The sequence below is a fragment of the Rhipicephalus microplus genome, chromosome 8 (genome assembly GCF_043290135.1).
Source record: "Rhipicephalus microplus isolate Deutch F79 chromosome 8, USDA_Rmic, whole genome shotgun sequence".
NCBI classification, from domain to species: domain Eukaryota; kingdom Metazoa; phylum Arthropoda; class Arachnida; order Ixodida; family Ixodidae; genus Rhipicephalus; species Rhipicephalus microplus.
The window spans coordinates 89,571,301-89,585,143 of record NC_134707.1 but is presented as its reverse complement, the minus strand read 5'-3'; the positions used below and the strand labels follow the sequence as shown (position 1 = coordinate 89,585,143).

At 46.3% G+C, this 13,843-nt stretch overlaps 1 protein-coding gene across 5 annotated transcripts in view; it reads left to right on the top strand.

Moving 5' to 3' along the window:
* The first annotated feature begins 721 nt into the window (after positions 1–721).
* Positions 722–13,843, top strand: part of LOC119165656 (uncharacterized) — a 29,652-nt gene continuing 16,530 nt past the window's right edge. For 3 of the 5 annotated variants that reach the window (XM_075872300.1, XM_075872301.1, XM_075872299.1), the window contains exon 1: positions 741–847. In XM_075872300.1, the coding sequence (XP_075728415.1) occupies positions 845–847 (3 nt within the window). In that variant the 5' untranslated portion in view covers positions 741–844. Of the gene's footprint in view, positions 848–13,843 lie in introns of all 5 variants that reach the window. The other 2 variants (XM_075872303.1, XM_075872302.1) reach the window with 1 other exon arrangement.

The window sequence follows — 13,843 nt, the reverse complement described above, 5'->3', positions numbered from 1 at the left end:
ATTTAGAGACACAGATTGATTACGATAGGGTTGTCCTAATTCTGCGCGCTACAACTTTCAAGGAATATGTCTTTTGCGGCTTCGATGCACTTCAAATCAGATAAGTGAGAGCTAGACTCATGTTTCTTAGCGCCACTGAGTTCGTGACGATGTGGTTTTTGCCCTGGTAACAGGGAGGTAAGATACGGCATCAAAAAGTGGCACACGTGATGGTACCTCTTGTATATCGTCTGCAATAATTTTTTTATTTAGAATGTTACTTTGTGGAATTGAGCGGCAGTGTACCAGTTCACGACGCTAGTTCTACGGCTATCTGAGTAAGTGCAATGCCTGTGCAAGCTGTGAGGTATATAAAAGCTAACAATTGCGTCTTTTTCCCGTTTTTTTTCATGTTAGGATACTCGAGATTACGGTGAAAGCATTTCTGAGCACAGCGTACTGATATACTCGGCGTGAAATTATTGTTTTCCAGAACCCTAAATCAGCATGACATAGTAAGTGAATACCGGGCGCACCACCCACGCGAAGCTCGAAACGTTGTCTTGACAGAAAACGCGGACGCAGTCAAGTATCATTAATTCAAAGTCACACAGGCAGCATCAGCTGTTCAAACATAAACCAGGCACCTAGTTTACTTTCCACGTTTCATTTTTCTTAAGCAAACGGTACTGGCGAGGATGGTGTTAAGAGAGGGATGAGTTGTCTCTGCTGTGGTGTCACACACAGAACTATGAGACCTATCCTATCCAGGTATTGAAGCTGGCTTCAATGTTCAAGTGGTTACACTGATATTTTTGAAACAATTGAAGGAAAAGAAAGAAATAGCATCGTAAAAATCACAAAAATGGTACGTTTAGATTTTTTTATTTTCGAAAGTATGCCCTGAGATTTATATGCTCTTAGGAAATGCACACGCCTCGCATTGTTAGAGATGTGGTTAATGTTGTTTATCGATGTACATATTTTCATACAATGATGCTGCATATGGGCACAGTGATCTGCTTTTTAACCAGCAGACACTTATGTGCCACCGAGGAGGTTCAAATAAATCTCGCTGGAGTCGAGGCCGCCTATACATATCATTGGATTGCAGTAAAGCAGTGGCGACCATCTTGCCATAGGCAAGATACGGTAGACAAAGCACGCCCGCCGCTACTTTCCACCGTAGTTTTTAACGGTTATGGAGTGCAATAAGTGATAAATTGTTCAAAATAAGAAGTAAAAGGGTGAACAAGAATAGAGTCGACTCGACCTTATTCTGTTTCTTTAGGCGTTTTCCTTGCAAGAATTCACTCCGATGAAGGCGATCGGTAACGCTAGTTTTTAAAAAGAAGCATACTCGTCAGAGCTGAGCTAACTTTCTCGGCATTCATTTGCTTGTTTATTTTCTTCCTGATGTGACGGAACCTTAGGCATGAATATATTTCGACCACTTTCTTTGCATGGATTATAAAAGTTGGTGTCCCAAGCTTCACATCTACAAAATGGTATACTCTTCGAAAAAAAGATGTATGAATGAGAGAAGCTGCAATCCTGCCCTCGACTCTCCGAAATGGGCTTTTGATTCTTGATCCCTTTTATTTTAGCTTTGGGATGAAGCCTCACTCCTTTGGTTCACTACCAGTTCTCTGTGCTGGAATTTTCGTGTGGAGCTGTTTTAGCTTCTCTTAGAAAGCACGAACCATTTTATTTTTGTAAGAGCTGCCTTGGAGATGTAGTCGACGCAACTCTCACATCTTCAAGTTGAGTACAGATAGCGACACGAGTATCTCTTAGTTATGATCGCTTCTTTTGCCGTTAGTTGCACCACAAGCGCTGCACAGTTCAAACATTGGTTTTTTCTCGCTGCACTTCAAGGAACCAAATAAAAGGCACGAATGTAAAAAATGACAGATCACTATGTGTTGCCCTCGTGGCAGCTATTTAAGCTTCTAATTACCACAAATAAAAAGCAGGGGCTTAGCTAGGGATCGGCAAACCGGGCTCGTTCCGCAGATAAGTGGTTTTGCATGTTTTGAGCTTGCCTTTATAATTATTAAGGCAGCAGGTAAAATCTTTGTAGCACTTATTACATTGTATGATTTTTTCGAGAGTCAGTCACCAGGTATTTACTAGTTTGTGCGTGTGTGTGTGTGTATGTTTGTTTCTTTGTGTTTTTTTTCTCTTGCGACCCCGTGGGGGAAGTACACATACATTGAACACGCAAACTTTTGTAGTAGAGCTTTGACTTTCTCTTTTTCGTGGGGCAGGGATCGTGTTTCATATTTATCAAGTGAAACAAGTCATAAGACAATTGATGTCAGAAAGACATGATTTAAAAGGCTCTAAAGTGTTCGGAATGCTGGGCGGCTTTGAAAATGGACCCCAAGTGCAGAAGCGAATAGAGAGGAGGCTGACACCAAGTGTAGGCAATGTGAGGGTTGAGTGAAAAATGGAGAAAATGATGCTTGCCCAGAGTGAACTGCTGATGAGAATCACCAAGCTGGAGACTGCTAAGGCGACAGAGCGAGAGAAATTGAGGGCTAGGGGAGAGAGGCTGAAGCCAGCCGAGGAGGCACTAGCTAAGGTCAACAAAGAAGCGACCGGCGGAGAGAACAGTAGAGCACCGGTAACCAGAAAGGCAGAGAAGAAGGAGCAAGAAACGTTGAAAAAAACACGTTCAGCCGGTTCAATTGTCGCAAGACCCAGCTTCAGCAAAGTAGTGGTCAGGCTGGGAGGGGACAAAGCAGCCGGCGTGACAGGTGCAAGTAACCCCCAGGTGCAGGACGCTCCAGCTGAAAAGTCACAGCAAGTGATAATCGACGGGGACTCGAATTTAAATTGATGCGCGGAAGCAATCAAAGAGAGGGTAAAGGTGACAAGAGGTTTGCAGTAGGTACGTCCCCAGGACGCAAGCTGGAAGCAGCCATGAGGCAAGCAAGCGCAAAAGTCAAAACTACAGCTGATAGACGAAACCTCGTTCCAAATTCAGGCGGCTTAAACGATGTCCTAAATGAAGATATTGCCGGACTAGCAACCACACTGGCGAAAGGGGTCGATGATTTGCACGCCACTTCTCCTCAGGAGCAGGTAGTGATATGAACGATAGCGGGGGTACCGGTGCGTGACGGCCACCTGCGAAGAGCGGTCGTCAACGCAAACCAAGGTATATGGCGGATGAGTCGAGAGAAAGGCTTTGAGGTGGTGGAAGTAAACAGACATGTGCATAGGTGGGGTGGTTTTCGAGACAGAATTCATTTCTATGGGCGGCTAGGTCATGAGGTAGGTTGGCGACTTGCCGGACGCACAGTAGCTTTTTTGGGGGGGTACGCAGGCCCTTCAGGGTGCAGGATAGCTAGTAACGAGGAAAACAACCAGAGAGCCTCTTTGAAAGGTGGTATGGACAGATACAAATCCAAAGTGACACCAATATTTAAGATAGGTAGAGTCAGGGGCAGAAACAGACGTAGCCGCAAGGGCTGAGCCAATTCAGAAATAGGGTATATTACCATGCAGGGTGACAGGAACAGGCTGAAGTGGGAAGAGATAGAAGAACAGCTAAGGGAGGAGAGGCCGATGGTATACGGTTCAGTAGAAACACATCTTAGGGACATGAAACAACCTCCTAACAATCTTGGCTACGCATGGGAATCCTGTAATAGAACAAAAGGCAGCAGAAAGAGGCGTGCTATTGGGGCACTCATTCCTAAAGTACAGACTGGCAAAGGGTCAAGCAGGAGCGCAAGAAACATTCATGGCAAAAATGGAAAGTGGCAGGGCAAATGATACTCCTTGGTTTCGTGTACGTGTGGACGGGAGCAAAGGCCAGAGAGGAAAACCAGGCAATGGTAGAGTGTATATCAAATGACATTCAGGAGTTAGGAGGAGAGTGCGAGATTATTATACTAGAAGATATGAATGCACATATAGAATACATAGATGGGTATACTGACTCAACAGGCAAAAAGATCATGGATATGTTTGAAAGGATGATTTGATCATTTGCAACAGTACCGAGAAGCGCGAAGGGCAAATAACATGGGAGATAGGAAGGCTGCAGTCAACCATAGATTACGCACTGATGTCACATAAGATTTATGATAAGCTCAGGGGAATGCACATAGATGAAGGTGGCTCCAGAAGTCTGGGTAGTGATGACAAACGTATCAAGTTAAGTTTTGGAAGAGCAGCGAAAGTGGGAAGGAGACAAGATGAGCAACTACAGGAAAATTTTCATTCAGAAAGGCAAATAGAAATTGATACTAAACAAATTGAGAAAGTAATCACTGAGAATAATAAAAATTTGTGGACATACACAAATCTAATTAGACTGTTTGGGCTATAGCTCGCTAAGGCACGTGACAAGTCACCCCGGAAAAGAAGACACAAGCCCAAGAGTTGGTGGGATGAGGAAGTTAAAAGAGCCTTAGCATAACGTCAGGAAGCCTGTAGAGAACACAGACATGCTAACCAGTGGGTCGAACCAACAGATGATGCTGAAAGAAAACAGGAAACCTTTCTAAGCTGTAGAAGGGAAGCAACCCTTCTGATAGATGAAAATATTGGGAGAAAGGGGGCTCAGTGGCTGGCAGAAGTGCATAAAAAGATAGAAAGGCAGCTGCAGAATTTTGGAACCATCTGAACTCCCAAAAAAATGAGACGAGCCTAGAGCAGAGGTTCATAACTACAGCTGAAGGTGGTAGGCTGGAAGGGGACGAAGCTATTTATTATATTGCCACATTGAATATGCAGCGCGAAGAGGACAACGAAGAACACGCGCAGCGAGTGAAGAAGACGAGGTTCTCTCCCGATCAGTTTGCCAGTATTCTAATACAATTAAAGTGAGTTTCCTGGATTCGACTGCTGCTGTTTCTGCATTGTGACACTGGTGGAGGCGCTGGGTACATGTTCGGGACGCCTGACAACAGCCCCGCATCTGGTCAAGAAAGACTTCCGCGCATCGACACCCCCGTTCACCGCAGCAGCCGGCGCTTGTTAGGCCTCAGCCCGGAGTTTGGTCCATTGCCGGAAAGCGTGACTGTGCCAGAAAGCATGACGGCGCCTGGAAGCACTGGCCCCAACATGTCCAGCCCCAGCACGACACAGGTGACTGTTTTGAACCCTCGACTTCCGGTTGATTTCCACGGAAACGCATATGAGGATGCACATGACTGGCTCGAGGAATTCGAGCACACAGCGAATGTTAACGGTTGGAACACCACACAGAAATTGGGCTACGTTTATTTTCCGCTTCAAGACGGAGCCCGAACGTGGTTCACGAATCGCGTGTGGTCGTCTTGGGACGAGTTCCGGCAGAAGTTTCTCGACACGTTCGCGAGCACTGAAAGACGAGAAATCGCACAGCGTCTCCTCGAATCACGGATTCAGAAACCAAATGAATCCGTTACGATGTTTGTTGAGGACATGGCGCGGCTATTTCGTCGAGCAGATCCTAATATGCCCGAAACCAAAAAGGTTAGCCACCTCATGCGGGGCATTAAGGAGCAGCTGTTCGCTGGTCTCGTACGAAACCCGCCTACAAGTGTGGATGAATTCTCCAAGGAGGCGACATCTATCGAACGCGCACTGCATCTACGTTATCGCCAGTATGACCGCCCAACCCACAGTGCACCGATCAGCGTGGCAGCCTCTACCACAGCAACAACACCCGACGAAGGTTCTTTGCGCCAACTAATACGAGAAATCGTACAAGAAGAGGTCAAGAAACTCGTCGTCAAACCGAATGACTGCGCGATCGCCTCAGTGACGGAAGTTGTACGCCAGGAGATCAGGCAAGCGCTCTCGCTTCCTGAGCCGAACACGAGCAGTCCCAGGGCAAGCTATGCAGACGTAGTCCGCCGACAGCCAGCGAACGTGCCGACACCACATCAGTACCACCAGCAACATCCGCCGACAGCGCCTTGGTACTACAGAGAAACTTCGATGCCGAGGAGGCCACCACTTCGCAAAACTGACATCTGGCGTACCCCTGATCATAGGCCCCTGTGCTTTCACTGTGGGGAAGCAGGCCACATCGTTCGGTATTGCCCGTATCGCGCCGCAGGGTACCAAGGATTTCCTTCTACGGTTCCTCGGCGCCATTTCAATGGAACATCTGACGTCGACACGAGTGTCATGACCCCGCGGGATGTTCCTCCTGGGTTTCGGTCACGCTCACCCTCTCCTGGGCGTTTTTCTCCATCCTCTAGACGGAGCACCACTGACATGCAAAGAGGGAGATCTCCTAGTCCACGCCGGGGAAACTAAAAGCAGCGACCTTAGGGGGGAAGGTTGCGAATCGTCGAAGTGCTGAAAATCCCCCATTACTGCCGAGCGAAGAGAGACACATTTTCAATGAATCGACGAAAGATGGGGTTGTTACTGCCGAAGTTGCAATTACGATTGACGGACATGACGTCATGGCATTGGTCGACACTGGCGCGGACTTCTCGATAATGAGTGAGAGTCTGGCAGACACGCTCAGGAAGGTTAGAATGGAATGGACAGGACCGCAGATTAGAGGAGCTGGAGGGCAGCTACTCACACCTACCGGAAAGTTCACCGCAAGAATGAAGATAGGGGATGCATCCTTCGTCGCAACTTTTGTTATCCTTTCTGAGTGTTGCAAGCAGGCAATCTTGGGGATGGATTTCTTGAGTGAATATGGTGCCATCATCAATATTCCGGACGGTGTACTGACCTTTTCAGCGGATCAAAGCGCGGCGCTACACCGAAAATCCCTACGAGTCATTGACGATGTGACCATACCTCCGTTATCGTGCCGCCTTGTTCCAGTCACGTGCAGCGAGCAGAATACTGGAGAAGGAATCGCTGAACAAGTATTGACGCTCCTACTCTCTCACGGTGTTGCAATTGCCAGAAGTATCGTCAACGTTGTGTGCGGTGAAGCAGAGGTTCTGTTGACGAATTTTACCAACGAGCGACGACACATTACACAAGGCACTACAGTCGCCTACTTCGACGAGATCACCGAAATCCGCGAGTGCTGTGTAGTACAACAGGACGAGCCGCAAGCCACGTCAGCCTCACCACCTATTGACGTAAGCTCGGATTTGTCACCAGCGCAGAGACAGCGTCTAGTAGATCTTCTTCACCAGTTCAGAGACTGTTTTTCATCGACCTCGAGGGTCAATCAAACGCCACTGACGAAGCATCGGATAATAACGGAGGAGACGGCAAGGCCAATACGACAGAACCCATACCGCGTAGCACCGAAAGAGCGTGAAGCAATCCGGGAACAAGTGAAGAAAATGCTCGATGATGACGTCATCCAGCCGCCAAGAAGTCCTTGGGCATCGCCGGTAGTGCTGGTTAAAAAGAAAGACGGAAGCTTGCGATTTTGTGTCGACTACCGCAAGCTGAACCGTGTGACAAAGAAAGACGTGTACCCATTACCGCGCATCGATGATTCACTCGACAGGCTGAGGTATGCACGCTACTTTTCGTCAATGGACCTCAAAAGTGGGTATTGGCAAATAGAGGTCGACGAGCGAGATAGAGAAAAAACGGCTTTTGTAACGCCTGACGGGCTTTATGAATTTAAAGTCTTGCCATTCGGATTGTGCTCAGCCCCCGCAACATTTCAGAGACTGATGGATACCGTTCTGTCAGGCCTTAAGTGGCAGACATGTCTGGTCTATCTGGACGACGTCATTGTTTTTTCAAAAACATTTGAGGAACACCTGAGCAGGCTGCTATCGGTATTTAGGGCAATAAGGTCTGCCGGCCTGACACTGAAACCCGAGAAGTGTCATTTTGGTTTCAAGGAGCTTAAATTTTTAGGCCATGTGGTGAGCCATGAAAGTGTTCGACCTGATCCCGATAAGATTGCGGCCGTCAGAAAATTTCCGGTACCAAAAGAGAAGAAAGCAGTCAGGCGTTTCCTTGGCCTATGCGCATACTACCGAAGGTTTATTGCCAATTTCTCCAACATAGCCTCGCCGTTAACACGACTCACAAGAGAAGACGTTTCGTTCACATGGGGCGACGATCAACAGGTGGCATTTGACGATCTCCGACAACGCCTGCAGACTCCGCCTGTGCTTGCTCACTTTGATGAGGATGCTCCTACGATGGTCCATACAGATGCCAGCAACGTGGGTTTAGGCGCTGTACTCGTCCAGTGGCAAGACTCAGCCGAGCGTGTGATCGCATATGCTAGTAGGACGCTTTCCCGCGCCGAGTCCAACTACTCCACAACGGAAAAAGAGTGTCTTGCTGTCGTATGGGCGGTTATGAAGTTTCGTCCGTACCTCTACGGCCGTTCCTTCCACGTAGTCAGCGACCATCATTCCCTCTGCTGGCTGACCAACTTGAAAGACCCGTCTGGTCGGCTCGCACGGTGGAGCTTACGCCTCCAAGAGTTTGATATGACGGTCGTGTATAAGTCCGGACGGCAGCACGCCGACGCCGATTGCGTATCAAGGTCACCGATAAAGCGCGAAGAGGACACAGAAGATGACAGTATGGCGTTTGTAGGAGTCGTTGACACCACTACGATTTTGTGCAAGCAGAAAGAAGACAGTGAGTTGCTTCCTCTTATTGAATTTTTGAATGGCCGGACAACAACCGTCCCTAGAAGATTTGCAAGGAGCCTGCCGTCATTCTGCTTACGTAGTGGTGTTCTCTATAAGAAGAACTTTTCTCCCAGAGGAAGTACCCACCTACTTGTCGTTCCGACGTCACTTCGTGAGGAGATACTTTGTGCTTGCCACGATGAGCCAACGTCTGGTCATCTCGGATACACACGCACATTGGCCAGAATCCAACAGAAATACTACTGGCCAAGACTTCCAGCTATTGTGAAGCATTACGTGCGCACGTGCCTCGATTGCCAACGACGAAAATCGCCACCGTTAAAACCAGCTGGGCTATTACAACCAATTCAAGTGCCCACGGCACCTTTTGCCCAAATTGGAATGGATCTCCTTGGACCATATCCGACTTCCCATGCTGGCAACAAGTGGGTAATAGTCGCCACTGATTATCTTACGCGCTATGCCGAAACGAAGGCTTTGTCAAGTGGCACCGCCGTTGAAACCGCACGATTCTTCGTAGAAAATATCGTCCTGAGGCACGGTGCTCCAACAATCATAATAACGGATCGAGGTGCCGCTTTCACGGCCACGCTCCTGAAGACAGTGCTTGAGCTCAGTGGAACCGCCCATCGGAAAACCACTTCCTATCATCCACAAACCAACGGCTTAACAGAACGCCTCAACAAGACTATTGCCGACATGTTGAGTATGTACGTTGACGTGGATCACAAGAACTGGGACGACATTCTACCGTACATCACGTTCGCCTATAATACAGCGCAGCAAGAAACTACACGAAGAACGCCGTTCAGTCTCCTTCATGGCCGTGAAGTGACGACGATGCTTGACGCCATGTTACTGCACGACTGCAATGACATCGATTTGGACGCTGCATCTTTTACCCAACGAGCAGAAGAAGCGAGGCAGCTTGCGCGTGTCCGAATCACCCAGCAGCAAAATTATGACGCCCAACGTTATAATCTGCGACACCGACATGTCGTCTATCGGACCGGCGACAAAGTTTGGGTATGGAGTCCTATCCGCCGCCGGGGACTGTCTGAAAAATTGCTGAAGAAGTATTTTGGCCCCTACACAGTTTTACAACGCCTGAGTGACGTTAATTACGTGGTCGTTCCTGACAACCCCTCGACAACTCGCCAGCAAAAACCAGAAATCGTGCATGTTGTGCGAATGAAGCCCTACTTTTCGGACTGACTTACACCATACATCTACTACACCGTCTTTTGTAGAAGAGCATCGGGACGCTGCTCTCTGGAGGGGGGCAAATGCCACATTGAATATGCAGCGCGAAGAGGACAACGAAGAACACGCGCAGCGAGTGAAGAAGACGAGGTTCTCTCCCGATCAGTTTGCCAGTATTCTAATACAATTAAAGTGAGTTTCCTGGATTCGACTGCTGCTGTTTCTGCATTGTGACAATATAAAAACAAGGGTGACGAAAAAATTTCAACAAAGAAGTGCCTAATGCCCCATAATAGACAAAATTTAATCAAGTGGCGCAATCGCTTCATTTTCACAACGAGAGTGGGAAAGGGCTGTGAACACGGTTTCTAGTAGTATATCAACAGGCCCAGGTGGCATTCCATTTATGCTGATAAAGACATTGGGTCCAAAGTCTAAGCAGACTTTGAGAGAGGCAGTGAGCAAAATATAATTCGATGATGATGTCCCCAATAGATGGAAACAGCAGGATGAGCATGATCTATAAAGGAAAGGGGGACAAAGCTGACATAAAGAACTACCGCCCTATAACAGTGACATTAGTGGTCTACAGGCTGGCGATGCAGATTATAAAGGAAAGACTGCAGGCATGGATAAAGGATTAGGGGGTGCTTGGGGAACTACCCATTGGGTTTCGAAAACACAGGAGGTTGGAAGCCAATCTGCTTTCACTGACGCAGTGCATCGAAGTAGCAGAAAGAGAACACATGCTCTGTAACTACCATTTCTGGATATCAAGGGAGAGTACGATAGCGTGGTTCAAGAGGACTTGTGGAGAATACTGGACACACTAGAATCACTAATCTTTTAAAGGATATCTATAAACGTAACAAGGCAGTTATAAAGTGGGAAAAACAGGTATCCAAGCCCGCAGAGGTAAAACGGGGGCTTAGGCAGGGGTGTATTCTGTCACCCTTGTTATTTTTTTATGTACCTACTAGGACTAGAAGCCAAGTAAAAGGGAAGTGGACTTGGCTTCAACCTATTTTTCCTCAAACAAGGAAAACTCATTGAACAGGCACTACCAGCATTGATGTCCGCAGATGATATATTGCTAATGGCCGACAACAAGGAAGATTTGCAGAGATTCACGGCCATCTACGGTAATGAGGGAGACAGGCTAAATTTCTGATTCAGTAAGAAAAAATCATCAGTCATGGTTTTTAATGATAATGAAAGTAGTGAGCTTAGAAGATAGGAGATCACGCTAGGGATAACAGATAAATACAAATATCTGGGCGTATGGATAAGCAATGAGACAGAGTGTTTAAGGGAACGCGGAATATACGTAACGACTAAAGGTAACAGGAATGCAGCAGTGATGAAAAACAGGGCACTGTGGAATTACAATAGGTACGATGTTGTGAGAGGAATATGGAAAGGGGTAATGGTTCCTGGTCTGACGTTCGGCAATGCGGTCTTGTGCACGAGATCAGAAGTTCAAGCAAGGTTAGAAATTAAGCGGCGTGGAATAGGTAGGCTTGCCTTAGGAGCCGGATTTTGCCATCCCGTTCAACTCCCAAAGGTTAAGATTAAGGGTCCCCCAATTTTTCGCTCAAATTTTGGCGTTCATACTTGTGCGGTTGTCGATTAAAAAGCAGTTCTCGCTTATATCTGAGGTACAATAACAACACGTCAATATTTTGTATGTGTGTCTTTATACTAGAGAAGGCATACATAGAAAATTTTTAGGACAGTACCGTTTATGACGCTGCGATGACAATGCAATGCGATGCTAAAAAAAGGCAAGTGTTTCAAACACTTTGCAAGACCACACCGTGGTGGCACCTGCCCGTTGCTTTGCGTTCTACACCTTACCACAGAACACCTACCAGTTTAGAGAACGGAAACTGTACCTTTATGCTGTTGTATCAAAATAACATGCAAATACGTAGCGGTCGGGTCCGAACAAAGCAAGTCACTCATACATATCGAAAGCTTTCAACCCATGTGTAAAGACTCTTGAAAGCTAACAAGCATATGCATATAAGTGAATATCGAAATTGCTGAATGAACCTCGCTTTAATTGTGTTGCGGCGCTCGAGTTTAATAGCGTGGCTTCAGGACAAGGGTCCGATACTGCCGTCAGATGCGGCGCTTGCCCCGTAATGTTGATCTTGAAGCGAATGCATGATGTGTAATCGGGAAGGAAACTTGCACATTACCGATAGATAGCTCGTAATGTAGTTTTGCTAAATTTGTTAAATAAACAATTGCGGATGCGTGCATTTCTGTATCATTCTCGCTCTGCAGTCCTACATTGAGTACTTCACAAGTCTGCAATGTCACGTCGTGGCGAGAGGGTAGGCAATAGTTTTAATACTCAGCCGTGAGCCCATATCATAAGTATTATGTATTTAGGGGATAGGCCTAAAAATATTTCAGGCTCGCTACACTTATTGTTAGAGTTAAGTTACACAGTTATCACAGCTAGAATTTCTCGTCGCAGGTAATGACCAGTCTGCTGAGTATGCAGCGAACGTGTATGCTAAAGGGACACTTATGAGGTGTGTGCTTACAGATCGAAAAGGCCCAATTCTAAGAAAATAAGCTTCTTGTATGCATTGTACAATTTTGTTGTCTGTACATCTTTGTTGGTACTCTTACATCACACTATCTGCTCAGCCCTGAGCACAATTTCTTTTTTTTTTGCATAGACATACCCATAGAACTTGAGTACTTTCTTGCAAGCAAGCGCTCCTGAAATCAATTGGTGGTACATTATGTGAATCTGTCCGAATACTGGATCAATAAAGGTCACATTTATTACACACTTGTTATTATGTTTACTTTTTCAGTATACTTGTGCTTGAAAATGAAGTTGTTTTCTCTCTGCTACTTTTAGATTAGGACTTGAAATACGTACTATCTTGCAGTGTGGCTGTAGATAAGTGAAGATCATGTATGTTTCAACTACATGTGCGATTTTCTAGATTTTTTTTCATGACCGTAGTGCACAGACTTTCACTTCGTAGTGGTAAACAATATAATTATGACAACTTCATTTAAACAAAAGCAGATGTGCACAAAGAAATCTGAAACGTTTTTCTGCCAGAAAAAATGGTACCACATGCAATGAACACTATCTTGCTCTTCATGACACCATTCACGTCTTTGAGGAAGCTGTGCTGCAACTGCTCATCACCTTTATTATTTACTATTCTAGGAACCGACTGAACATATGTGCAAAGCTAAAGCAACTGAGTGCAGTCTTATGAGCTTTGGTGCATCTTTTTGTAAACTTGTATGAGCTAAACACAGTTAATTAAGACAAAACAGTTCGGGGTGTTGTTGGTAAACTGTCACAAGGCACAACTAAATGTCGGAAAGCCTGTTAATGCCCATCACTGTGGGTGTGTTCGTTATGTAGTGAAAATAATAATTTCCGACGATTCACATGCCAGCTATGAAGAGATCGTGAGTCGTACAGTAGTGGGTGAATTTAGATTGATTCTGGCTTCCAGGGGTTCAAACAAATGACATTGTAGCCTCGCAGGAGACAAGAATGCTTGTCGAAAAATTTGCTTTGACCCCTTATCTTATCATAATTTTCATATTTTCAAGCTTCCATCTTTTAAGGGTTAGTTTAGTTCACCTGCACCAATGCGAACTGGTTCGAAGCTGTTCACGAGAAGTTCAGAACTTGTGCGGCAGGAGTTCAGCGGTGCGGCATCACAGGTGAATGACAAGGTGCCGACAACGTGAAATCCTTATTTTTGTTCGCTTAATTTATTGAGGTGCGAACATCTTGGCAAAACACGCCACAATTATAGGGGTGGGTAGAGCATCTACGTGTAATGCTATTTTGTTAGTTAAGCTGTGCGAGCAGCTCCACCAAACCAGCGCCGTCAGAGCAGAAGGTACAGGAAGGTCATGAAATAGTTTTGGTGCAGTACCCCTCCTGCGCTTTTTGAAATGAATGGCAAGATTTAGAAGATGCCATTGCTGCGCCACTGAAACTAATGGCGAAGTGCAGCCCTTTGTAAAATGAATCATGTGGTGCAGCCGAATCGAACAAACCCTTAGCGTCTTAGCGTTTCACTCCCATCGAAATATCGCTACAG